This window comes from Arvicanthis niloticus, chromosome 19 (assembly GCF_011762505.2).
Source record: "Arvicanthis niloticus isolate mArvNil1 chromosome 19, mArvNil1.pat.X, whole genome shotgun sequence".
In the NCBI taxonomy this organism is placed as follows: domain Eukaryota; kingdom Metazoa; phylum Chordata; class Mammalia; order Rodentia; family Muridae; genus Arvicanthis; species Arvicanthis niloticus.
The window spans coordinates 13158997-13186087 of NC_047676.1; the positions used below are offsets into that span (position 1 = coordinate 13158997).

Here is a 27091-nt window from a genome sequence, read left to right on the forward strand (position 1 = left end):
CTGTAGAATCTGTTCCCCAACAGGGCTGCCTTGTCTGGCCTCAGTGGGAGAGGATATGTCTAACCCTGCAGAGACTTGATGTGCCATGGTGAGAGTCCTGGGGAGAGGACCCTCTTGAAGGAAAAGGGGAGGAGGGATGGGGGAGAGATTGGGAGGGGGCAGCATTTGGGATATAAATAAATAAATAAATAAATAAATTTAAAGAAAGCTGCAGAAAGGCTAAATAATAAGCAATGTGGAAAAGCTTCTGCCCATAGCTACGTGCAGTATTCTTTATATGGCAAGACACAGGTATCAAGGAAAATATTAATCAGTGGATGCACATATTGATAGAACTGGTTATAGGAGAGACTGTTAATTATTATATGATATCTGTTCACCCCATTTTTAGTGTAGAAATAAAGTAGTTTATGTCAGTGTTAACGAGAACAAATACAACACGTTCAGGCTTATCTTCTGTATAGATGTGCTGTATGAATAGGATATGGTTTATTATATATACTATAAGCAGTTTCTGGGAAATGTTCCCTAGTCACTTCTAGATTTACCATGAGGGATTGCCTTTCCCCTCTTCATGTCTCAATAAAGAACATGGATGTCGTGTCTGAAACTAAAGCAGTCTAGATAACCAGGAAGATGAACTTGAGGACGGACACCACACAACGGTATAAAAATGGAATTCATCAGAATACAATAGTTCAGCAGGAAGGAAGGGCACAGATTCTGGAAGAGAGTAAGGCATTATCTCCAGCCGTGTGCCCCAATGGTGAGCCCACCGTGAGCCAGCAGATAGCCTACGTTCACAGAGGCAGACCCTGTTAAACTCAGTGGGTCACAAAACACAACAAAAAGGCATAAGATGGGAAAGGGACTTGTGGAGAGGAGGGTGGGCTCAGAGGGGTGAGCATAACATATGCATATACAATCATCAAAGAACCAACTTAATTTATAAAAGATTGTTTTTAAGAATGGAATTTATACAAATGCATTCAAAATGATGATAGACGAAGGGTCAGTAAACCCAGGAAGTAACATCCAACCTCCCCAGTCAGAGAAATGAAAAGTAAAATAACAGAGTGTCACTTTTATGCCACATTAATAATTCAGTAGTAATTAACTATTTATGACTTCCTTGACCATGAGGATATGGGAAATGAGCACTGTCTACAATGCTGCTGGAGAAAGCAGGTGCACAGAGTGCTCACGGCGGGCTAAAGCCAGCAATTCCACATGTGATGTGGCCCCACAGCAAGGGGACCTCATGTGAGTACAGAATTCACTACACAGCCTTTATAACAGTGACAATTTGAAACTACTAACAGGAAAACGGTTAGATTGACAGATTCATTCTAAATAATACAGTGAATTAGTTGGAAGAAAATCAGGAACATATGTACTCAGAGGCTGCCAGGAGACTAAAGCTGCAGAACAAAGCAAGTAGAGGCTTTCCACAGGGAGAAACAAATAGCACAGAGGCCCACACACATATGCACACACAAACACACACATGTAAATACATACATGCATACATACATATGCACACATGTAAATGAGAAGTCTGAGAGGGCTGGGGACCATTCTTTACCCAGGATTGTCCCGAGGAATCATAGGTTAGGTAGGTCCTGGGAGAGGAAGAGGAGTCTTACCTGTGTCTACTGTGTAGGCTCATCTGTTTTCTTAGTTCTTTAGATGCCACCAATATTATACTGTCTCATTAGTTGTGTAGTTTAAAAGGGCGTGGTAAGCTATTAAAAGATTTCATCTGGCTCTCAGAGTGCTAGGCAGTTCCTCATGAGTTAGGATAGTGGCTCCCTAACTGATGTATGGGAATCTCTATTTCTCCAAATTAACGTAATCTTTTAATTCCAGAAGTTCTGACTAGTCCTATGGCTCTTTGTACAAAGAAAGGCATGCCTTCCTGAGCTGGTCATCCTTAACCAGGTCAAGTGCAGCACAGAAGAGCAACCTAAGTGGTACTTGCCATAATTGTCAGTATCTCTGGAGCCAGGGGTTCTTTTGTATTGTAAAGGAGCCTCTTCTGCAGGCTCACCAAGTTTAGCCAAGTCAGCTGGAGAAAGTGTGTACCTGGTGGAACACACACACATACCCTAACCCTGTCACTACAAATGACTTTCAACTGTATTTTTTTAATTGGATATTGTATTTATTTACATTTCGGATGTCATCCCCTTTCCCCATCCCCTCCTCCAGAAACCCTCTCATCCCCCCTTCCTCCTTTTTGCTTTTATATCATTTTAATTACATGCACGTATTAAGGTCAGTTCTAAGTTGAGGAACTAGCACTACAATAGATGCAAATAGTCAAAGAACAAGCTAGAACAAAGAAGTAATTTCAAGCAGGAATCTAAATCCTAGGCTAGAACAAAGAAGTAGGCTTCAGACATGAAAATGACTTTGGGCTAGGACAGGGAAGTAGGCTCAGATATTTTGGTCATCCTGATAAGCCCTTAGAAATAGTGATCATGGGAGTGAACTTTGTTTATTGTCTTGCTTGTTCAACTGTGTTTTAAAAATGTTTTCAGTCCTAAAAGCAACACATCGCCCCACCTAACTCCCTCACTTTCCACTGCAGCTTGCTTTGTGAGTGTTAATACATGACTATCTGCATGCCTATGAATGGTTTATGTTTGGGTTCTGGACAAATTTGCCAGAGAAGGTAACAACTATAATCGCTGCATCATCATTTTGCGGATTCTGCTAGGTTTTGATCAAACATGGGGAAGGAATTCTATTACTGGGCTCTTTTACAAGATATGAGAAATGAGCTCCCTTACCTCTAAAAGTATTGGTCAGATTCTGACCTAGAACTGATAAGAAGCTATACACTAATTTCCTATCATTAAACTGCCCTATACATAGTTAGTACTTTACTTGAAGGGCTTTGGTTTTGAACTATAAGATGGAACTGCCTTTTCTAACATCTAACATTTTCTTAGCTCCTCGTGTGGAAGCCAGTGAGGATCTACCTGGAGACAATCAGATGTGTAAGTTCAATACAGAGCACAAGGTGTACCCATGTGAACATTAATTTAAGTGTTCTTTTCTTTGGTCAACTAAATTTTATGCTATGTCACTGAAACTTTTTGCAGTTTGAAACAAACTCCTTATTACAACATAAATTATTTGATTACTGTATTATTGTCATACAAATTAGTACGCTGTGCCCTGGGATGAAGGCACAACTGCTGAAAACATTTTATTGACCATGCAAATCAATTCACTGTGTGTTTATTTCACTAACTACCTGTTGTTTGCTACTGAAAGGTAGAGCCATTTTGTAATAAGTGTCGTGTTGCTTTTCTCATCAAATTAGGATGGAAAATATTTTTTAAGCTCTCTGAACTAAAACATATGCTTCTGAAAAATTTGCCTATTTATTAACTATATAGATTTATTTTAATGTTGTGCTTAACTTTCTGAATAGATTATAAAGTTTATATTGGCCTAGGAACATAATTTTCAACAAAACAAATTCAGAACTTATACATCTTAATGTTTAATGCAGTTATACAGTTGTATATTCACTAAAATTTCTCATAATCTCATAGAGGACATCTACCTCAAATGGGTTTTAAATAGACTTTAATGCAAAGTTATAAAAAAAATGACGGAGGTCATTATATATTGAAAGAGAATTAATTCATCAAGATGTTTAACAATTAGAATATAGCCACAGTCATACCAGAACACACACACACACACACAAAGTATTAATAAATCTAAAAAGTTAGATTACTGCAACCTTCATTGAGGACTTTAGGAACTCACTTCCAACAAACTCAGAGCAATAAGGAAACGTCAGATTTCAGCTAATTTCAGACAAAATAAGCCTAACCAATAGAATAATTTCCACATAGTATCTACACAGAGTACATAATTCTCAAAGATATATGCATCCTTCTCTAGAATACATTACATTTTAGGCCATAGAGCAATCTTCACATATAGGTTAAAGAAGATATCAAAAGTGAAATTCAAACATGTCATAAGACAAAAAACAGTATATGAATAAGTATAGGAAGCAGCAGAAGGAAACTTGAAGTGTTTATAGTGACAAACCTTCTCTATTGGAAAAAGAAAATATCTCAACCAAATGTTATAGTTCCAGGAACTAGAAATATATCAAACTAAGCCCAAATGATAGTAAGAAATAGAGAAAAATATAAATAGAAATAATAGACATCATATAAAATAAGTTAAATAAATGTAAGTAAAACAATGAAAGGGAATACCAATAATAAGACTTCTCTTGCAAAAGAATAAACTAAATAAAAAAGTATAGATTGAGATAAAAGGACAGAGAGAAAGTCAGACACAAAGTAGAGATGTTACAAGTGATGTCACTAACAGACAAAGAGGCTAACGGATGACTTTGGCCAATTATGTGCCAACAAATAGACAACCCAGGAAATGGGTCCGTGCCGAGACGCATAGCACACCAAAGATGAATGGCAGAGAAGTAGAAAATCTGAACTGAACAGAACTAGTAAAGAGATTGCATCAATGACCAAATAGATAATTAAATAAGCCCAAGACTCGTGGCTTGGCTGTAAAATCTATCAAATAGTTACATGATTACCAATGCACTGAAACTCTATGACAAAAGCCAATTGTTGGGCACTCGCTGGTGACATTGCTGAGATTCTCAAGTAATAAAATGACACTATGGGGAAAGAAAATTACCAATATCCCTGATCAATATAGATATGAAGATCAGTGACACAATACTAGCAAAACAAACTCAACAAAATGTCAACATAATAAAGTAAGGATTATCCTTGGAATGTAAGAAAAGTTCAACGTATACAGATCTATAGAGAGGACACAACACGCTACCATGATGGAAGATAAAAATACAATTGTCTTAATAAATGTGGACATACTTGATGAAATTCAACATGTTCCTACACTGAAAAGGTTAAGCACAGAAAGAACTCCTTCAGTACCACAGAGGATAAATATAAATATGGCTATCACATAGGTACCATAGCACTTAGCAGTCAGAGGGTTTTTCTTTTTTTGACAGCTTCAGACATGTATATAAGGAATTCTAGTCATGTTCAGCCTATCACCCTTTCTCATCTCCCCCTCCCCTGAGTTCACCCATCTTCTCAACAATCCCCCTCTTCTACTTCCGTGTATTCTTTGTATGTGGGACCCACTGAATTTATGTTACTTACATTCGCATCGGTTTGTTTGGATGTGGCCCTAAAAGCAAAGGCAACAAGAAAATGAAGAGATAAATAATAACTATATCGAAATTCCAAAGGTCCTATGTAGCAAATGAAACTATCATCCAGGTAAGAGACAGCCTACAGAATGAGAAAAAAATATTTGTAAGCCATGCATTCACCCAGGACCATACCAAGGAAATAAAACCTGCTTTTCAAAGACCCAAATCAACATTTTTGAAATGGCCAAAACACATATGAAATCCAACATTTTTAGTAATCAAGGAAATGTAAGAAAAGCACAGTGAGTTACTTCCTCACACCTGTTAAAATGGCGTTAAAATGGCTATTCTCAAAAAGGTTAAAGGTTATGTGTGGGCAAAAATATAGAGGCAAGGCAAATTCCACAGTGTTTAAGGATGTAAGTTGGTCCAGCTGTATAAATGCATGAGGTCTGTTCTGTAAGTGGAAAGCAGAATTACCATATGGCCCAAGAATCTTAGCACTGAGCAAGCTCCAAAGGAAATGAAGTCACTCCCTATAAGGGCTACCAGCACCACCACAGTCCATTGTAACATTATTCACAGGAACCAAATCAGGAATCAACTTGTGTCCCTCTGTTACAGATGAACAAAAAGAGAAAATGGGACATCTACATATAATGACTAGCATTTTTAACACTTGTAATAAAATCTTTAGTCTCTATTACTCCATCCCAGTTTTGTCTGGAATCATTAACCTGCTTTCAAAGTCTAACAATAAAATACTAATCAGCTTTGCATAAACAAAGAGAGAACCAATAAGACATTATGTTAAGTGAAATAAGACACACACACTTACACACATACACAAAGATAAATAGCATACACAAAAATAAATAGTATGATATCTCCTTTATGTGAAGACACATGACACAGAATCAGAAAATAGAACACAGTCACCATGGGCTAGGAGTGTTGGCTGAAGGATTTAATTTTCAATCAGGAAGAATCAAGTTCAAGGGCTCTATAGGAACTATAATCAGTACTACAGCAATGTATTCTTGAAATAGCTGTGGAGTAGATTGTAAGGATTCTCACAACAAATACCAAGTAAGTAGGGTGATACATATATATATATATATATATATATATATATATATATATATATATATGTCAGCTTGATTTAGCCTCCTTCAAATTTTGCATATACTAAAAACTATGTTTCACAGGATAAACATATGTAATCTTTATCTGCCCATGTGAACTAATTAATAAAGCTAAATTCTGTACCCAAAGGAAAGGTCTAAGCCTACAAGTGAATCCTCCTCGTGGTTCTAAGCTTTTATTATGTAAACCTTGTTTCTTGATTAAAATGATGGTTAAATAGAATGGGCTACAGCCAGTTGCTGGAGGGATTAGAGGTAGGTGGGTTTTGAGTTTCCTGGTTGGTCAGGGCTGGAGAAGAGAAAGGAGTGAGGAGATACCAGGAGAATGAGAAGGAGGAGAAGAAAGAGAAGGAGGAAGAAGAGGAAGAGGAGAAAGAAGAGGAGGAGGAAGAAGAGGAGGAAGGAAAGGAGGAAGAGGATGAGGAGGAAGGAAAGGAGGAGGAAGAGGAGGAGGAAGAGGAGGAGAAAGAAGATGAAGAGGAGGAAGAGGAGGAAGAGGAGGAAGAGGAGGAAGAGGAGGAGGAAGAAAAGGAGGAGGAGGAAGAGGAGGAAGGAAAGGAGGAGGAAGAGGAGGAGGAGGAAGAGGATGAGAAAGAAGATGAAGAGGAGGAAGAGGAGGAAGAGGAGGAGGAAGGAAAGGAGGAGGAGGAAGAGGAGGAAGAAGAGGAAGAGGAGGAGAAAGAAGATGAAGAGGAGGAAGAAGAGGAAGAGGAGGAAGAGGAGGAGGAAGGAAAGGAGGAGGAAGGAAAGGAGGAGGAGGAAGAGGAGGAAGAAGAGGAAGAGGGAGAGGAGGAGTAAGAAGAAGAGGAAGAGGAGGAAGAGGAGGAAGAAGAGGAAGAGGGAGAGGAGGAGGAAGAAGAAGAGGAAGAGGAGGAAGAGGAGGAGGAGGAGGAGGAAGAGGAGGAGGAGGAAAAAGAGGAGGAGGAGGGGAAAAATGAGAGAAGAGGAAGCTACCATGAGGAAAGATGGACGTTGAGCACAAGGCCAGGAGAAACAGCAAGTATCTGGGGTACACCATTGGGGAGGTAGCCAGGACAGCAGGTAGAAGAGTAGATTAGGGGTGACTCCACAGTCATTGTCAAGCCAAATAAAATAAGCATAGTCTGAGTCTCATTTATTTGTGAGCTTCTTGGGAATAAGCATAAAGCGGTTCTACCACACAAATGTTTTCAGTAGCATTGAAATCCAGCGGTCTATCTTGAAAAAGTTACATAAATAAGTGAAATAGGTCCAATGACTTATGAGCAAACTGTGATCTAACTGAAGCGCGTTGCTAAACTTTGCTGCATTTGCTCAGCTTCCCCTACACCAGTCTGAAAACCAGAGTTGAAGTAGATTTCCCTGACAGAGATAACATTCTATTTACTGCTTGTCATGCCTTCATAGACCTATTGACCCATGAGTTATTAAGGTGGAGACAGGGACAACACAAGTTCCTTAGAACATTGATCATTATAGATCCTATTTTTTGGTGCCTGAAAACAAGAGCAATTTTGGCTTGCTTAACCCGAAAAGGGAAAGTTTATGTGTTTGCAGACTAACAGCTTTTGCCTGCATCCAGCTATTCAGGTTGTTAAAATGCATTGTAACTCTAAAGTTAAATGTTATTTCCCACCTAGGAAAATAAAAGTCATGTATCTCCTCCTTTCTTCCTTTGATTTCTTTGTTATTTCAAGGACATGTCACTAGGGAGTCACAACTGCATAGAAAGTATTCTTCACACGTGCTCTCTCTAGGAGAGAGCCTCAGGGATGGTCGGTACCTCAAGAGTTACAAAGTAATTAATGTTCAGCTGCCTGTTAACTAAGAACTAAAGATGCCCGGTAGACAGTCCCCCCTCAAGCATGATGGCTTGCCATTCATAAAATAATCAGTCATAATGAAAAACCTAATTTTCAAATAAAGTTCATAAGCTTTACGCCATAAAAATGGTGTCTCATCTAATTTTCTTTAGAAATGTGGCCCCAGGCAAAGTAAAATGTTGTCTTTGAAAATGTAAAGAAACAGAAGCAAGCATGTGACCAGTTTCTCTTTCAAATATTAAAGTTTTTCCAATTATTGGTCAGTAGTTGCTTTTGTACATATAAAACCAGATAATTATTTTGTTTAAAGAATCTGTGCCTTGTTCAGTGTTTGATTTTCAATATGTCACACATACATAGTCTGATACTACTAGGTGTTATAATTATGTTCGCTTTAAACAAGACCACAAGCAATCATAATTGAATGTTCTTCCTAAAATAAATGCAAATGAATTCCCTCTGAGTTTACACACCTTCTAACCTTAAACTACTGTAAAATTATTTCAAAAATGCTTAAGAGTTTAATGTTTAACGCAACCAATAAGTAATGTATATGTATGTATACAGATATATATTCTACTTGTTATACATATTCTGTTAATATGTTATGTATATATATTATGTATAGTGTGTGTGTGTGTGTGTGTGTGTGTGTGTGTATGCCTAACCAAATAGAAAATTTCATTCACACTGATTAGGTAAGCAATGACATATTTTTGTCATTGAGTATTGAAAATATTTTAACTAAATGTCTATTTTTAAATGAAAAACTTAAATGAGTTTAATCTTGGTCATGTTCATTTCCAAGTACAGAGACAACCTTAACCCAGCGAACTTTGAGCAGGATTCCAGGACATGAGCATGGTTCCCATGAGACACTAGAGGGCAGAGTCGCACAGGGAAGTTTTTCTACCACCAAACTGGAAAGGGATGTAACTGCGGGTGTCTTGCTCTATATTTATTTGAAAAGGTTTCTAAACTTCTGAACAGTGACCTAACCTTTTCCAATATGAAACCAAACAATAAATCACAAGGAACCTAGAGAAGGGCTGATAGAGAATACTGTCCTATGAATGGCCGTTCCTCCCCTTGCAATGAACATCACATTCCCTAAGACATGACTGGTGCTTTCCTTCTGAATAAAAGACTCCCATCACCAAGCCACACTTGTAGACTCTATAAGCTGAAGGCATTGAGTTACTAGTGACTTGTCCCACCAAATTTTGGAAAGCAAGTATTCCTTCTATGTTAATTAATCAAGTACCATAAGATCAAAGATAATCTCTCCATGCCATTAAAAGTTTTCTGAAGAAAGAATCCTCACCCTCCAGAACCTTTTATATCCACATTCCTTATCAATGGAAGAGATGCAAAAGTAATATGGGCTGTCCAGAATCCATTGCACTGATAAATGAAACCCATTTATTTCCAAATGGGTTCTGGAAGGCCAAGTATCAATTTGCACAGCTCCAGGAACAACAGAAAATGTCATTCCCCACCCTCTAAGTCATTGCATGTCTTTCACAGTGGCCAAGTCATTCAAGACATCTCAATACATCTCAATTATATTATGCTGAACATCAGAGCATCAAACATTCATTCTCCAAACAGCCAAGTTTCCAAGCGACATTAGATGAGATGACTGAACTTTTCTCCAAAGCCATTCATCTTAGGAAATGTGTTTTCAGTGAGAAAAAAAATGCACTTGTCTAAAAAAGAAATCATTTCAAAGTTGGTTTTTATTTGCTTTATAATTACTATCTTACAATATCAGCATTAAAAGTAATTTCAAGGTATACCATAATTAAGCATCTATAAATGTTTAATTTGCTTTAGTCAACCTAATAGCATTAAGGAGTTGATAGCATTGATATCAGTGCTCACCACACAGCTTGGCAACTGGCTGAGCTTATATTGATCTGCATATTACCGAAGCTCATGCTCTTTCAATTAAATTGCAATAACCCTCATAGAATCTCAACCCTTGTAAAAGATATGTGACATAGGGTGTGGCATAAATGACAGAGGCTATTTGTGTCAACTTGCTATCCTCTTCTGGAGAGTCTGTAGTTACAGAGAATGTTAGCTATTTGAAAATAGTAAAGGGTATCCTGTATTCATTTACTAATAAAAAGTTAATTCCTGAATCCTTAATTCCTCATACCAGGTCCTGGATTGGAAGAAGAGAAATGAAGGAGAAGAAGGAGGGAGGAGAGGAGAGGGAGGAGGAAGAGGAGGGGAAAGAGAAGAGGGAGGAGAAACCCAGATAGTTCCTCACAAGTTGTAGATGACAGCAACTGAATGAATGTCTAAGTTAACACATATTTATAGAAAGTCCATTAGGAATTTAAGAAAGCATAATGCAGCACATATGAGCCCTGAGTATAGAATCTTAGACTCTCTAAATTAACAACTTTATAATCAGAACTCAACCTACAAAGTATTTGTTCATTTTTATGAGTTTCTATTATAGGAATAACTTCATACACATCCAAAATTCCATACTTAATAATCCAACCATACCATCTCTCTAAGAGATCCAATTCATAATCAGAGACCAAATAGAGAGATAAAAGATGAATAGGGATCTGTATCATGGGAACGTGTAACCAAAGTAGAGTCAGAGTGGACAGACTAACATCAGACAAAATAAATATCGAGACGAAGCACCACTGTTACTGTTGACTAGTCTCCATACTTTATCATACTCTGGTTCTTCTTAGTCTTTATGTTCTATTCTAGGCTTCAGCCAAACTCGTTACATTCAGTCATGTCCTTTTGTCTTTTATTGTCACATATGTTGTTCCTCATTCATTTTCTTCGGCTTTAAAGACTGCTCAAGTACTTTGTAGGCTTCCCCTCAATTCGTTCTGTCTAATGTTTTGTTTTTCATAAGTGTATTGAGGTGTTGGGTTTCAGGTGAAACAGCTTCAGCACAGCATATCAAGGGTACATGCTATCAACATGGCCTGTCATTGAGGATGCTATCATTCCCTGACAGTGTTAGCCTTAGTCATGTGACTAAAGCAAGGTTTTCTAGACACTGCAAATGTAAATCTATTTGTGTCTCCACTTTTGACAGCCACATCACTCTGTTCTTTGGAAACAAGCCACTGAGTAAACTCAACACTCAAATGTAGAAGGAGGGGAGTGACACCTCTGGTGCGGTGTAATAAGTTATGTCAAGTGTTCCTGATGAGAGATTTGGCTATCTTTTATATTTGTTTGTCTGTTCGTTTATTTCTATCAGTGTCCTCTACTTCACTCCAGTCCTACATGGTCTATTTTATCAAACCCAGAAACTACATAGAAGATTAGTTAGGGCTCTCCAGAGAACCAATACCACCAGGGTGTGTGTGTGTGTGTGTGTGTGTGTGTGTGTGTCTGTGTGTCTGTGTCTGTGTGTCTGTGTGTCTGTGTTTATGTCTCTGTGTGTGTTTCTGTCTTTGTCTGTGTTTATGTCTCTGTGTGTGTTTCTGTCTGTGTCTGTGTTTATGTCTCTGTGTGTGTTTCTGTCTATGTCTGTGTTTATGTCTCTGTGTGTGTTTCTGTCTATGTGTGTGTGTTTGTGTCTATGTGTGTTTGTGTGTTTGTGTCTGTGTATCTGTGCGTCTATGTGTGTATCTATGCATGTACATCCTTGTATGTCTGTGTGTGTACATGTCTGTGTGCAGGTGAGCACATTTGTGTACGTGAATACATTTGTGTGTGTGTCTGTATTTATGTCTCTGTGTGTGTTTTTGTCTCTGTGTGTGTATTTGTGTCTATGTGTGTCTGTGTATTTGTGTGTCTGTGTGTGTATCTATGTGTCTGTGTGTGTATCTGTGTATGTACATCCTTGTATGTCTGTGTGTACGTCTGTGTCTGTGTGTGTACATGTGTGTGCACGTGTGCATGTGTGCATACATGCATACGTACATGCATTTGTGTGTGTGTATGTGTGTGTGTGCATGTCTGTTTATGTGTGTGTTGACAGATTTATGGCTAGGAACTAGTTCATATAACCGAGATTGATGAATCCTCAGATCATTAATCAGTGCAGCTAGAGATTCATCAGAGCAGACCCTGTGATCCCAAGAGACACCTGAAGGCCAGAGAAACAAGAGACCTGACAGAATGGCACTGAAAGCCTCTGGAGCTGAAGGACAGTCAGGATGCAATCCAGGGAGAGCCAATACTTCTGCTCACATTCAACAGCAAGAGCAAATCAATTCTCTGACTTAGAAATAGATAGGCAGTGAAATTCCCTCTCCTTCCAAAAGAAGGTCAGCCATTTTTTTTCTACTTAGAATTCCAAATTATAGGACAGGTCCAGCCAGATTAGAGAGGCATTCAGCTTCACACCACCTACAGATTCAAATGTCTCCAGGAACATTCTCACAGCACATTCAGAATAATGTCTAAGAATTTGTCCAGTGCATCTGAACATAAAATTAGCCATTAAACCCAATTTATTTCCCATTTAATTATTAACACAATATATAATTAACAAGGCCTTATGGTTATTTTCTGTCAGTTCTAGAATCAGAGATCCTACTTGCTTTAAAAAACCTGTCACCTCCAGGGTTTAGAACAACACTTACAGTGAGGCAGTTGCTATTAAATAAATGACCAATCACCCTCAATCACAATCACAAATAAAAATAATCAATCACAAAGTATTTATTATACAGTGCACAATGGAAAATAGAAATGATGGAATGTTCTGTGGTTACCTCTGGGGCGTGAAGACAATCACCTCCCAGGCCTGAAACCTACATGTGTATTAGTTGCTTCTCTTGCTACTCTGACAGAGGCACTTGACGGAGGCAACTGGCAGAAGAAAGGGTTGTGTTGACTCATGGTTTGATTATAGTCTTAGTCTCTTCCCCTGTAGCTGTGATAAAATACTCTGATAAAAGCAATTTAAAACGAAAAAGAAAGGTTTATTATTTAGGGATATATTAAATCTATCAGGAAGGCCAAGGCAGCAGGGACTCAAATAATCCAGACACATTATATCAACGGTTGCAAAGCAGAGGGTGGTGAATTGAAACACGCTAATGTTCAGCTTATTTTTTCCACTTTATAAAATCTAGAATCCTATGACTATAGAGTAGTCCTTCCACAATTAGGACAGGCCTTCCTAGGTCAATTAACTTAAGATAAGCCACCTATAAGCATGCTCAGAGGTCCATTCCCCAGGTAATTTTAGATTTTGTCAAGTTGATGGTTAACACTAAGCACAACAGGTAGGCAACTCAGAGTGACAGAAGCTTGAAACAGCTGGTCACACTGCATCATTAGTCCAAATGCAGAAAAAGATCACTGTGACGACTCAGCTCATGTTCTCCATTTTATGCAGTGGAGGACCACAGTTCACATTTAAGATAGATCCTCAGTTACTGTCACAGGCATGGCCAGAGACTATCTTAACTGCAACTGTCCCCTGCAGGCATCCCCAGATGCTTGTCTATTATGTTACCCCAAGACCGGCTAAATGGGCAGTTATCAACATCACAACTCAACTCTTTATCAACTTGAGAGCCAAACACATCACTTTAAAGCACAACTTTCTACACCTTGTCTCCATGGGCTCATGCAAGTTATAGTTCATTAGTACAACTTCAAAAGACTCCAACATCTTTAACACTTCCAACCCTGTTTATTTAACAGATCAAATAACACATCTCATGTATGAACTCAAAACAATATCTTAGCTGTGAGTTCTTCCACAATCAGAGACAAATTATATCCTTCAGTGTACAATGGCACAGAGAAAACAACTGTGCTCCAAAATGGAAGGATGGAGCAAAGCAAGGTTCAGACCAAAAGCAACATCAGCTCCCAGCAAGGAAAACAACAGATCTTGCGGCTAGCTACATGTCCAGCATCTTGAGCTCCTGATGAAACTATCTGTGTACCTACTCCCCAGATGTTACCTACGGCACCTGTTAAGTTCTTAAGCACCCCTACACTGAGCTTGCTACTTTCTTTAGAGGAGGCCCCATGGTCCTGGCATCTCCAGCTTCAATTTTGCAGCTTTATACACATTTCAGAGTTTAAGTTAATCTAGATAGTCCCCCACAGGGATGCCCACATCTAGGCTGTCTCCTAGATGATTCTAGATTCTGTCATATTGACACTATTAATTCACACACATCCATTCCCAAATTATCACCATGCTCTGTCACATTAATAAATAATCTATGATGATGAAGTGCCCAGAGAGGACATTTGAGAAATCGCTGGCATTTTCTCCTTTTGGCTAATAGGAATGGAACTTAATCATGTCCCAAACAAGCTGGGAAAATCCTTTTATAAATGTCCTTTTCTGCCATGGACACGACCTTCAGAGTCATCTGCAGCAGGTCAGAGGAAGAGAGTTCTAGAAGGGGGACTCGCCACTCTCCCTTGACAATCAGAAATTTTTAGTATCTGTGTGTTTTGCACTCCAATGCCAGAGAACCACGTGGCCCAAAGCTACCCAACAAATTTTGGACAAGTTCCTTGCAGGCCTGTTGGTGAGCCTAGCATTTTATGTGTTTGTTTTTATTTTCACTTCTTTAAACTACTCAAGTCGTCTAGATCAGAAATGAAATCCACAGAGACTAGTGTACTATTCTGGATAGGCTGCCATGGAAAACACAGAAAGACACCACAACGGGGAGGCTGGAGAGGCCCAGCACAATCAACATCTGATTCAGCCTCTAGGTCTGAGGCTGAATCTGGGGAACACTATACCCCATCTCTTCCCTGCTCCCTTCTCTCCAAGGGATTGGAGCATTTTCCAGAACGTACCCAGCTATGTTTCCCCACAGAAAAAAGTAATCATAAGATAACTCTCAGGAAAGCAAGAAGAAGATGAGCCAAAGGGAAAACAAGTATGGAACATAAGAGAGTCTGTCTGCTTTTCTACTCAACTAACAACTTTTCACGAACTTTATTTGGAAAAAAAAAAAACCTAATAGGCCATTAAAGTGTATATTTGTGCAAAAATCTATAAATGTAACAAGAAGTTTAATACAGGAGCTTTGGAAATATTTTCCACAAAAATATAAAGCCTCCTGATATTTATAAAAGATGCCACCCTTTCCTAAAATCTTTTCCAACAGGTCCACCAACCCACAGTGGGCCTGTGTCAGTATCCTGAAATAGTTCTCTATTCTTCTACACTATTTTGTAGCTCGGTGTCATGATGCTAACTGAGGAGGAAGATGCCATTTGGCACAACTGCAAGACCATATATAGCAAAGGAGTGCCCAGGAGCTCCTGGAATAACAGCTAGACACTGGAGGAGCCCACTCCCCCTCTATCCCTGTGCCTAAAGTATGGTCTTGGCCATTTACACACAATCAGCTGGCTAAAAAGAGGAAGCAAGACAAAAGGCATATTAAGGAAAGAACTTCTGTTATTCCAATTTGGATACCTTGCCTGTTTGTCATCAATCAAAATGAACTAATTTGAGGAGATAAAAAAATGGAAACAGAGTAAGTGATTAGATGGAAGTTTGCATAGCAGGTAAAATCTAAGGGATGGATGGAATAAAAACGGTCTCTTTGATAAGCCCCTGTATTGCCTTTGCCTGTAGTTCATGTTTCTAAGTTTCCCTCATATCCTCCCATACAACAATTTACAGTCCACTTTTATTGATATCAAATTTCACTTGCATAAATCACATGGAACAGCTGTTGAATTATGAGTTGTGCTCACGGGGGACAGGCTGTCAAATATCCAAGGATACAGAAAGCACAGACCACAATACAGATGTTCTTGGCAGAGACCTCTGAGTCGGCCATGCATTTATTTGTAACTGTGGTGATTATCTACTCATCAGGCCATTCTCTGCTATTCTGAATGGTCCAATGCACTCCTGGTTTGTCCTCCGAGTCATCCTCTCTACTCATAGGAGATCCAAGAATAGAAAGAAGCAGAGTTTCCTTTGTTCTGGTCCCTTTAGTCACAACACAGCGAAGCCATGGGCAAGGTAAAGCAGGAAATGAGCAAGAAGGAATGAGTCCGCTCTTTGCTGTAGCTCCCTGTGTTGGGGTGGCATCCCACCAGCCAAAAATCATCATCTTTGAAGGTACATTATAATGATACAAACCACACATCAAATAATGTAGCCTTGTTCTCAGTCAGGTGGCTGGTTTCACAGCAAAAATTCATATCCAGTAGACTATCTTAGCAGCTCCTCTGCAGCCATAGTGAAATTTCCAACAAATTATTTAAATTCCCTGAGCAGATGTTATGTGAAACCCTTCAACCAGTGACAATCTCAAGAAAGAAAGTGTGTTACCAGTAGCAATTACTAAGTCTTCTTCCATAACAGTTTAAGTTTTTCGGAGAGTACATGTATTTCACTGGATGCTTGTGCGCTCTCTCTCTCTCTCTCTCTCTCTCTCTCTCTCTCTCTCTCTCTCTCTCTCTCTCTCTCTCTCTCTCTGTGTGTGTGTGTGTGTGTGTGTTTTGAAATTTAATCTCTTTATTACTTTTGAGGGTTTTTGTTATAGTCTGGAAAACTAAGAACATTTGTTCAGGAATATTCTGAATCTCACTGCTAGTATGTCTAAAAGAGTGAAAAAGGAACAGCCACCAAGCAGAAAACCAGTACTCAGGAAAGGGTAATTCCTTAAGGTAGAGTCATGCTGCAGAAATAACACAACCTCCATGATGCTAGAGCCTTTCAAAAACACTCACCCACTCACTCATTCTTATCACCAATATTCATCAAATGGTCATAGACTGACCAAGAAGCAATGTTGCACCCCCCTTCTGTGATTTGTTCTAAAGCTTGTTCCAGTCATCACTATTCATGTCCTACTCTAGAAACTGAAGAAAACTGAAAGAATTCAATGTCAGAACTGTAGACACCTGGTGAGTGGCAGACGCCAGAACGATCTGTGTAGAGATGGGCTCACTAGAACGCTGCACATGTATGCCAGGACTCACTGAGATGAGAGGTTGGGTGGCTTGCTCCAAGAACACTGAGGGCTGCTGTGACCCTGCCTTCCATCTGATGACATGGAAATCATCCTTGGGGTCTGAAATGACTAAGAAACTGTTTGGTAAGAACAATGGTTTGAATATTTAGTAATGGTCAATAGTCATACTTAATACTTTTATGGAGCTGGACTGACACCATCTTCTAAATGATGTAAGTTAATCACAGCTCCACTTAAAGCTGCAAACATTAAAACTTAAAACATTTTGCCCATGTGATTCTCTAGGAAACACCCAAATCTACATCAGCCTTTTGTTTGCTTGAACTACTGTTGAATACCATGGGCCAGATCGAGCTCTGTAACTGCTTTTGGAACACCATTTCTTGAAACATCATGATTGAGTGAAGTCCCAAGTTCGGTGTTGTTAACTGAAGCTTCTCTGGAATACAGTCATGTCTGTTCATCAGTATGGTTATCTGTCGGTGTTTATCTGCAGGTGTTTCCAAGCTAGGACAATAGTCAAAATAACCCTGAGAGCTTAATGAATTTTCTATTCTGGCTTTCTGATTTAAATAACCAGATATCAAGTGAAGATATGTTGGGACTATGTTTGTGGTCTTTACTCAAATATTCTCCCCCCCCCCCCAATAACTTATTTGGAGGGCTAGATCCACCCACTCCTTTCTCCTAGAGGCAGCTAGGTGAACAGGCAGAGACAACAAAGAAGAGAAAAAATATCAAAACAAAGGGAAGACACACTTCAAAACAACCACAAAATATGGAAAAGCAGAGGTATGTGAAAAAGAAATTTCTGGAAGGTGTCATCTACATGATGCACATTGTCTCCTGGCCTGACCCTGTGCAAGCTTTTAGAAGCACCAGGACACGTGAAGCTCCAAATGCTAACAACCTTTTTCCCATCTCTCCTGTCTCATCTGACAGGAGAGCCATCTGACTTTGGGACGGCTTGGAGAGTCAGCAGAACACAGTGCTGTACAGTAAGCATGGTGACTGTAGTAGAACCCAAAGCCCATCTACAGATATCGTTCAACAAAGACATCCATTGTGTCCAATGAGTGAAATGCAGATTCACACATCTTGAGAATGAGTGACTAAATGCAACAAAACCAGTATCTAAGGAAGGGTGACTCTCATGTGGCGTGTTCACTGTTCATCTTGGCAGCTTTAGTTGCCTACAAGTTATGCCAGCATCAACTTATGAAATATGATATTTGAAATCATCTTTTTTGTGACTGGACGTGCTCATGAAAGGCTTTGCCTCCCCTCCTCTACCACTGAACCCACTGGAAACGAGAACAAGATCAACAGTTAGATAATAAGTCAAAGTGAGACAAGGTTATATGCACAGGGACATGTTGTAGTCACCACTGGGGATGCTTCCGAGAAAGTCTGTGCCAGGATGATGGGCTTCACGCTCTCAGATTTTATTGATAAATTTTCAAAATCTCCTCCAGTTTTAGAGATAATTCATCAGCTTCTTGTAGTGCATTATACTGTGAAGTTCCATGAAGGTGAAAATATCCCCTTCACACCCCACTAAAGAAAGTAATGAGACCTAGATGTTGCAGCCTTACAAATCAGTCGAGAAGTTGGACTTCTCCACGGTGTCTAAGATGAATACAAGCAATGCTAACTTGTACCTATTGTGAGGAATTTCAGGGTTTTAGTAACAAGGATTTAAAACTGAAAAATAACTTTGCATGCCTACCTTTTGTGAAAGACTTTGACATTATTCTTACAGCTCTGAGAAGACCTGTGGCCCAGAGGTACATGATGAATATTTAAAGGAAAAGCAACAGGAACTGTGAGTAAAAATGGCCAGGGGCCCAATGCCTTAAAAGGTAAGCATGCAAGCCCTGGTAGACAAGGCAATGGCCAGCATGCAAGCCCAGGTAGACAAGGCAAGTAGACAGTACTTTTCCCTCTCTTCCAGGTAAAGAGAGTAGAGAAAGGATGAGAGTTGGGGGAGGGGTGTGTATTTACCTGTTGATAGGCTGCTGTACCCTTATCATACCCTTCAACAAGCTTTAAATCAGACTCCCAAACTTCCTGCTGACTGGTCACATGCACTCCACCCAATGGCGGCCATTCCAAACTACAAATTCACAATGGCTCTCAAACTTTGAGTAGAGCTGTCCCATGAAATAACCACACTGAAAATTCTCAGATCTCCAAATACACGACAACTCAAGATGGAGATAAATTAGACTCATAAGGAGGGGCATCTGGAGTGCTTTCAAAAATAGTGATTTATTAATAATATATGATAATGGGTTCAGTTAGAAACTGGTATATGTTTTGCCAAAAAAATAAATAAATAAAAATAAATAAATAAATAAGCAAGAAGCAAAAAAATGTAGGTGAAGAACAATGTTACACAAAAAACAGATTATGGAATTCACAGTCACCAGGATACAAAGCCTACATGCCCACAGAAGATGATGTGTATATGTAAAGGAACACTAGTCAGTCTTAGTGGGAAGAAAAGCCAAAAGAACTAAAAGAACTTCCGTTACTTGCCATAATATAGATGCAGCTTAAGGGTGTCCTGTTGAGTGGAATGAGCCTGAAATCAGGTAATAAATAGCACATGACTTTACTTGTGTGCAGCATCTACACGATACTGATTTATTACATGTAGAGAGAAGAACAGCAATAATCAGAAGATGGGCTAGGAGTAGAGTGTGGGAAAAAGGAGACAGTGGTCACTGACTATGAAACTACAGTTCAATGCAGGGAGTAGTTTCAACAACATTCTGTATATGTCAAAAAAGCTAAAATACCATGTTTTACATAATCCTACCACAAAAATGTTAAATATCTGATATGAATACATCAACTAGCTATATTTAATCATTATACTATGTATCTGTGCACTGAAACATCTAATACCCTGAATATATATACAATTATATATATTAGTTAAAAATAAATTATATATTAATTAGTTAAAAATAAAACTTAAAGAACTATGTAGAAAGAGGGCAGTGACCTCGATTTGGTGACAGTAGAGAGAAGGGAACAAGGGCCTCCTCTTATCAGAGGTGACCAGGCCCCAGTCAGTCTCTTATCTGGATGAACAGGTAACAGTGATGCTAGTCCAAGGGGAGGAAGAGCCATTCTAAGCCTGCCACATATATTTAGGACATTAATCCTCAAAGTACAATATGGTGTAGGTGCCATCCTCATCTTTTTAAAGATGTCATTGCTAGAGAGATAGCTCAGAGGCTAAAGGCACCTACTACCCAGCCTGATGACCTGAGTTTTATCTTCAAAACTCACATGCCAGAAGGAAAGAACCAACTGCCACAAGTGGTCTGTCCTCTGACCTCCATAAGAATGCTACGACATACACATGTGCATGTATACACACACACACACACACATACACACACACACACAGACTCACACATGCACACATTAAGAAAGTAAAGGTTAAAACTATTAAATGTAAGTTAGTTTATATGTACATTAATATTATTGTTGGGACTTCTCATATATTTTCCTATCTGGAGGCACTGTAGTCTGAGTTTTATGTCAAAAGTAGTGTCCCACATGGCACATTACATTGTAAATTTGACCCCTCAAAGCGACATATCACAGACAGCATTCACAAGCTACAACGTTGCTTTGTCAGTTTACAATGCCACCAACAGCTTGAATTAAATGTCATTTTATATGCTCATGCATCTCAGTTTTCAGACATAATATGTGCTTCAAAACAGAATTAGCTTTTACTCTTAAGATAGCATTGATATATCATTTAACAATGATATGTAGAATATAATAATGGTACAGTGACATATTTATTAATGATATGTAATTATATCACTCAATAATATATCATTTAATAAGTAGATTCTGCCAGTAGGGAGGAAGGTAAATGCATTTTAAGTACCCCAAGTGTCTTAACTCCTACTCCTAATGGTGCGGTAATTAGGGTGTAAATGTGTCGGCTCACGTTCTCCAATGTTCTACCACTGAGCATAACTGAAACAGAAAGGAAGTGGGAGAATTTGAGTCTTAAGGAGAGAGAAATGATTAAAACTAAGGTGTGAGGCACTCTGCAGCAGGTTTTGTTCACATGTGTCTGTGAGGCACGCTGTGCCCGCTTTTGCTCGCACATGTCTGTTTCCGGCCTATCTGCTCCTTGGCCTTCACTGTCCCCATCTCCTAGTGACCAATAAGGAAGACATGATGTTAACAGACAGACAGTCCTGGAAACTGCTTGATAGAATGCATCAAACATCAGGGCCAAGTCAACCTTCCACGGACAGATAGCCCCTGAGGGGAAAGTTACAGCAATGCCTACTGGTCCACATAGACCTGAAGAAGACCAAATAGAGAGATCAGGGTAGGGATGTGAGTCACACTAGATACTTTCTCCTGGGAAGTGTGAAAAAAAATCTTTCTTTAAAGGCAGGTCAGCCTCCAGAAGTAGAAAAGTTTGCCTGTCTCTTGAATCAGAGTGAGACTAAATTTGCTTTAAATAAGCAGATGTGGCAGATATGAAATCATGTCGGTTTCAAGGTCAAGTCTTAGTACATTCATAGTGTCCACTTGCATCCTCCGAAAAGAACATACTTCATTGTGCTAGAAGCACAGGATGTGGGAGGTGAACTTAGGTACTCAAGGAACAGCCCCAAGGAACAGCCACCTCCAAGAACAAGTCAAACAGGCAAGTCATCAAGGATGCTGACAAGGCCACACCTCTGGATTACAGTTCCAGGTAATCCCTTCTGTGCAGCAAAGCTTCCCACTGACCTCAACTGAGACACAGAGTCTCATGAGGTAATAAGTTATAGTGGTTGTTTCAATCGTGAAGAATTTAGAAGGTTTGTTATACAGCAAAAGACTTTCTAGTTCTAAAACACTAGCTTCTGCTTGCTTCAAATACCACACAGGAAAACTCAGAAAAGACCCTGAGACATCAAGACAAGCTAGCAGAGGACTGAAGAGAACAGCCTAGAATTCCCACTTAATACCACAGGCCCTGAAGCCAGGCTGACTGAGTTAGAATCTAGATAAATTCCCTAGGAGAGACTGGCTGTGTTCCAGTGTCACATTGTGTAATGTTGAGACAACAGTGTTGATCATATTACTAGTATGTTACAAAGACTAAATAGTGGTATCTCTGTGTGTAAGGCATTTAGAACAGTGGCTGGCACAGACTAACTAACATGTCTGTGTTCTGTTTTATTCTCTATTCTCTTCTAGTCCAATGAACTGTCTGCTCACAGTCATGGGAGGACCCTATTCATGGGAAACAGACAGGGAAAAGAAGAGCCATGCACGGGCTTCCTGTTTGATTCTACCCCAATAGGATGTGGCTGTGAATCAGGCTATAGGGGCATGGAAATGATGACTCCCATGGACCTCGCAGTAAGAGGCAGAGTGGATGCTCAGGTTGTGGGTCAACCATAGCACAAGTGACAGGCTGAGAACAAAGCTGGGTCTCTTCATCTGGGTTCTAAGAGCCCATTCTTTGGGTGTCATGGCCAATTTCAGTTAGGTAAGGGTATCAAGCTTGGGTTTGGAGTACAGCTCAATGGTAGAGTATTTGCGGTGTACATGTGTTGTCTTGGCTCAATCCCTAACACCTTAAACAATGAGTCCCAAGCTTTATGTATTAGATGTAGTCTTCAAAGTTCTTCCATCTCTGGCATGATACAGTATACTAGCATCGAATGCATGAAACTTGTTTTGAAATATTACTTTCCATCTTAGAGTACTAATCAGACAATGTTACAGATTATATGTCATTATCTTAAATACATTGGGAATGTTCGGTTAATTTGAAGGATTTTGATTTTTTGAGGAAAAGGTGTTTGGAGAATTGCTTTTGTTAAAATAATGACTGATTATTTTATGAAATTAATGAAACTAAAGGCATAAATTCCTTTTGCCATCGGATTGCAATTACTATAAATAGTATTATTTTCCCTAGACTTTTATGTCTGTTTATTCAGTGTTAATAAAGAGCCTATTTCTATTTACGACAAAATTAATGTTCAAAAGGAATGAGTATATGGTAGCTCTCAATTAAAGTTTTTGAAATACGTAACTTTCTGCTGTTGCTCCACACATCTTTCTTTCTAGGCTCACTACTGGCGGAAAAAAAAAAGTTCCTGTGTCTAGCCTCTCATATATTGTATCCATAATATTATCAAAAATACAACAATGTAAACCAGGCCATAACCTTTGGACATGGTTTCAACTGTTTTTCAGGACAGCATAAACTGATCCATGAACTGGAAACGGTTTATGACTGACTTCCGTGTGGTCATCCCTCTCGTTAGGTTAAGTAACTTGTAAGCCTGAGGTGAAGAAAATTCCCTTTTCATTTCATTATTGCTAATCATGGCTTAAGTGCAAATTTCAGAGATGTGAATTAATTGCATATAAGGTACCAATTGAATGCTAAGAAATTAAAATAATATAGCTCAATATAAATTGGGTTTGATCATGGCCAAACCTAGTGGTCATGGGTAAGCTTAATGGTCATGGGCAAGCCTAATAGGGTCATGGGCAAGTGTAGTAGTGGTCATGGGCAACCCTAGTAGTCATGGGCAAGCCTAGTGGTGAGGGCCATTGGGTTCCATCATGTTTCTTTTTTCGAGTTTTCCATTGCCTTTTTCATGGTTGTTGTATCTCTCTGTTCCATCTCCTGCCAGATCTCTGTTACGTTATTTCCCCACTTTCCTCTAAGCTATCTTCTTAATATTCTCCATTTGATACTCCATCAGCCTAGTCAAAGAACTTGAGTCACTTCCACACAGAAACAAATAAGGGAGGGGAAGTCTAACTGCATGCTTATTATGATACTGTGTCACTGCGGGTTTTACACAAAGATTTGAAACTGTGTAGCACCTCAGCAGCATTATGGAGAGCAGGTGCAGGGGAACATGCCTGCATTTGGTATGTAACTGAATGGCACCAAGAAACCATGGGATCAAAATTTTAAAAGCTTTTATGGAACAGAAAACTTTAGCAGAAAGAATGCTCAGAGTTGAGCTGACAGATTCAACTGGAAGTTTCTGAACTGGTAAACAGCCACTTCTTCATTTGCATCGCTTTTCCACAAACTGAGCTAGGTATGGCTTAAAACTGTTAAAATTTCTGCTAAATAAGCTGTATAGCATCTCTTCTTAATAAAACAGACTCGCGTGGATTCATTTTTTTTTTTTTAGCAACTTAGCCTTGAGGAGACAGAACTGGGAATACTTTAATCAGTAAATAACAAATTCTAAAGGAAATCATTTGGTTAAAATGCCCTTGGAATTTCTCAGATAGGATGTCACGGCTTTCTCTAAGCACAGCCTACAGACTCTACATCTTGGTCTTGCTGCGACTTGCATTAAATAGTCTTAAGTAGCACCAAGGAGATTGTTTGAGCATCGTGCCTACCTGGCAAGGTTGCTTCATTTTAATGGCTGTGACGTGGTATCTATAACAGCACAGTTCACAGGTCCAGGAGCCCCTCTCACTGATCCACTTTAGAAGACACAGCTGATGTGTATACCGAACAGACCCATCACATCGGCAGGGATTTAACAACTCACCCTGAAAAAGAAAAAAAAAAAAAAAAAAAAAAAAGGAGGCTGCTGTGAATATCTGTGTTTCTGCCTCTACGTAAAACCCTAAACTTGATTTCTTGTGTGTATACTCAGTTTACCCAGAAGGATATAAGCATCAAGCTCCATCCCAGAAAACTAAATTAAATTTTTATATCTCTGATGGGAATGATACTAAAGTCTTAAAAAAAAAAACTATTTCTAAGATAGAGCTTAGAGTTATGACATAAATGCTTCACTGACATACAAAATGTCTGCAAGATGCCCTTGGGGGAAAGCTCTACTATTAAATCTCTTTAATAACTTTTAAGTGGATGGTCAGATGCATTTCCTCTGCAGTTATTCTTAATCATTGCTAAAGGAGAAGTGCATGGCAGAAAGCAGCTCATAGTAGCCTGTGCTTTTACTTTTTCTAAATGTAGCATCATAAATATTGACTCAGGGCACTATTTCCTGAAAGCCTGCATATTCTTTCTTATGCAACTTCCTAACTTTCAAAGACATTAAAGCTAATGTTTTCACACACTTTGCAAGGAAGATGCATTATCATTTCCCCTGCATGATGATTCTTGTGGAAGTTTGCATGTGCCTTTAATGATGTTTATAATTTTAAAATGTGTTTCTGACAAACCATCAAGGACAACAGTCGGCTAAAACACCCTTTCTTTTCAAGTACTTTCTTCTGCAAGAACTGTAGCACCTTTCTCATTAAAAATTTGTAATAAAAAACATTCTCTTTTGGTATTGCATACCTCATACTGGTATTGATATAGCATGAGTTATCCCCTGCCTCATTTGTATTCTGACACTAAGTTCTCTGGATACACTAACAGAACACAGACGTCAGACCTTTGCATCCTATAGGCTTGATTCTACTTATAAAATTCTTTCAGTAATTCACAAGAAACGCTTAATTATAGTACTTGAGGAGTGCCTGGCTTCAAAACAAGGTAGGGAGAAAAAGCATAGTTTAATTTACTTCTGTATTCGCCACCGGGACACTATCTGCCTTCTCAGAAAAAGAACTGGAGAGTAAGGCTCAGTGGAGAGGCGTGTGCTGTCCGCGGTGCTGAAATCTCTACCCTTGCCGGCCGGGTCCAGCGCTCACCGCCTGCAGACCTGGGGTCCCTCCGGCCTTACCTGCTCCGCGCCCTGGAAGCAGATCTTGCAAATGGGCTGATGATGCTGGTGCTGATGCCCCGAGCGCTGGTCGCCACCACTACTGCTGCTGCGGCTGCTACACACGGAGCGTGTCTCAGGCTGGTCTCCCGTGCCTCGCTGCTCGCCCTCCCCGCACGCGCCGGCCTCGGGCTCCCCCGGGCTGCCTTTCCCGGCCGCAGCCTCGGGGAGCTTCACCTCCGGAAGGCGCCTAGGACCTTCGTGGGAGTCGCCCGCCGCCGACACCTCCTGGTCGCCGGGCAACAGAGACGGCGGCAGCTGCGGCAGCGGCTCACCGGCGCCCTTGCGCCGAGGGGCCACTTCTACCGGCGGCTCGCTCGACCCTACGATGCGCTCCAGAGGCGCAGGCAGCGGCGGTCGGTAGCATGGGGAGGTGGGGACCAGGGAAGACTCTCCCGGAGGCGGGGGTGGCGGCGGCGGGGGCAGAGGTGGCTCAGCTTCGAGGCTATCCGCCCGGCTACACCGTTTGCTGCCCTCGTCGCTCATGGTGGAACTGCCGCCGTCCTCCTGCCCGCCCGGTGGCGGGCCGGGAGCGGACTGCAGCCAGAGAGAGCTCAAGGGGAGGCTGGAGAGGGAGGATGGAGGAGGGTGGGAAGGGAAACCGGGGCACAGGGACTAGGAGGGCGGGACCAGGACGCGGAGGACCGGCGCGGCGGCCGCAGAGGCGGCTGTTCAGCGGAGCCGCCGGCTCGGTTCTGATGGAGGCGGCGCCGAGTTCGGCTGCGCGTGCCAAGCGCGCGGGGGTTGGGTGGGAGGCGGGGAGGAGCGCAGAGCTGAGCAAGGAGGCTGGGAACAAGCGCGGGACTGGGGGATGAGGGTGGGCAAGTCGTGCGTGAGAGGGAGGTGTGGGGTGCCGAGAGGACCCTGCTGGAACTGGGGGATCCCTGGGCTGCTTCCACTAACCCCGCCCCGGGCCGCTCACGTCGGTTCCGGGGCGGATTGCCCCTCTCAGAAGCGCGCGGCACTGCGGCTCCAGTGAGAAAGGAAAAGGGGGAGGGGTCGGAAGCTGCCGATCCAAAAACCGTTACTGGGTGGGTCTGGGGGAATTCCGAGACACCGGCCGGGTGGGGGCGCGGTGGGGCAAGCGGAGACCCGCGTGGGAGTAAGGATGAGGGCGAGGCAGGCATCCCTGTGGTGCAAGAACCCAGTGAGCAGAGGCACGCAGGAAAAGGACTCTTGGGGAGAGATGCTGTAACTCCTCTTCGCTTTACTGTTGTTTGGGGTATTCTGATCCTTTTCCCTTCAGAGGACT

General features: G+C 40.6%; 1 protein-coding gene across 2 annotated transcripts in view; it reads right to left on the reverse strand.

Annotated features, from left to right (window-relative positions):
• Positions 1–26789, reverse strand: part of Marchf11 (membrane associated ring-CH-type finger 11) — a 94444-nt gene extending 67655 nt beyond the window's left edge. Inside the window, exons 1-2 of one of the 2 annotated variants that reach the window (XM_034523599.2) lie at positions 25801–26536; positions 24494–24649 (exon numbers count right to left, since the gene is read on the reverse strand). In XM_034523599.2, the coding sequence (XP_034379490.1) occupies positions 24494–24649; positions 25801–26325 (681 nt within the window). In that variant the 5' untranslated portion in view covers positions 26326–26536. Of the gene's footprint in view, positions 1–24493; positions 24650–25800 lie in introns of both variants that reach the window. The other variant, XM_034523598.2, reaches the window with a different exon arrangement.
• Between the last annotated feature and the right edge of the window lie 302 nt (positions 26790–27091).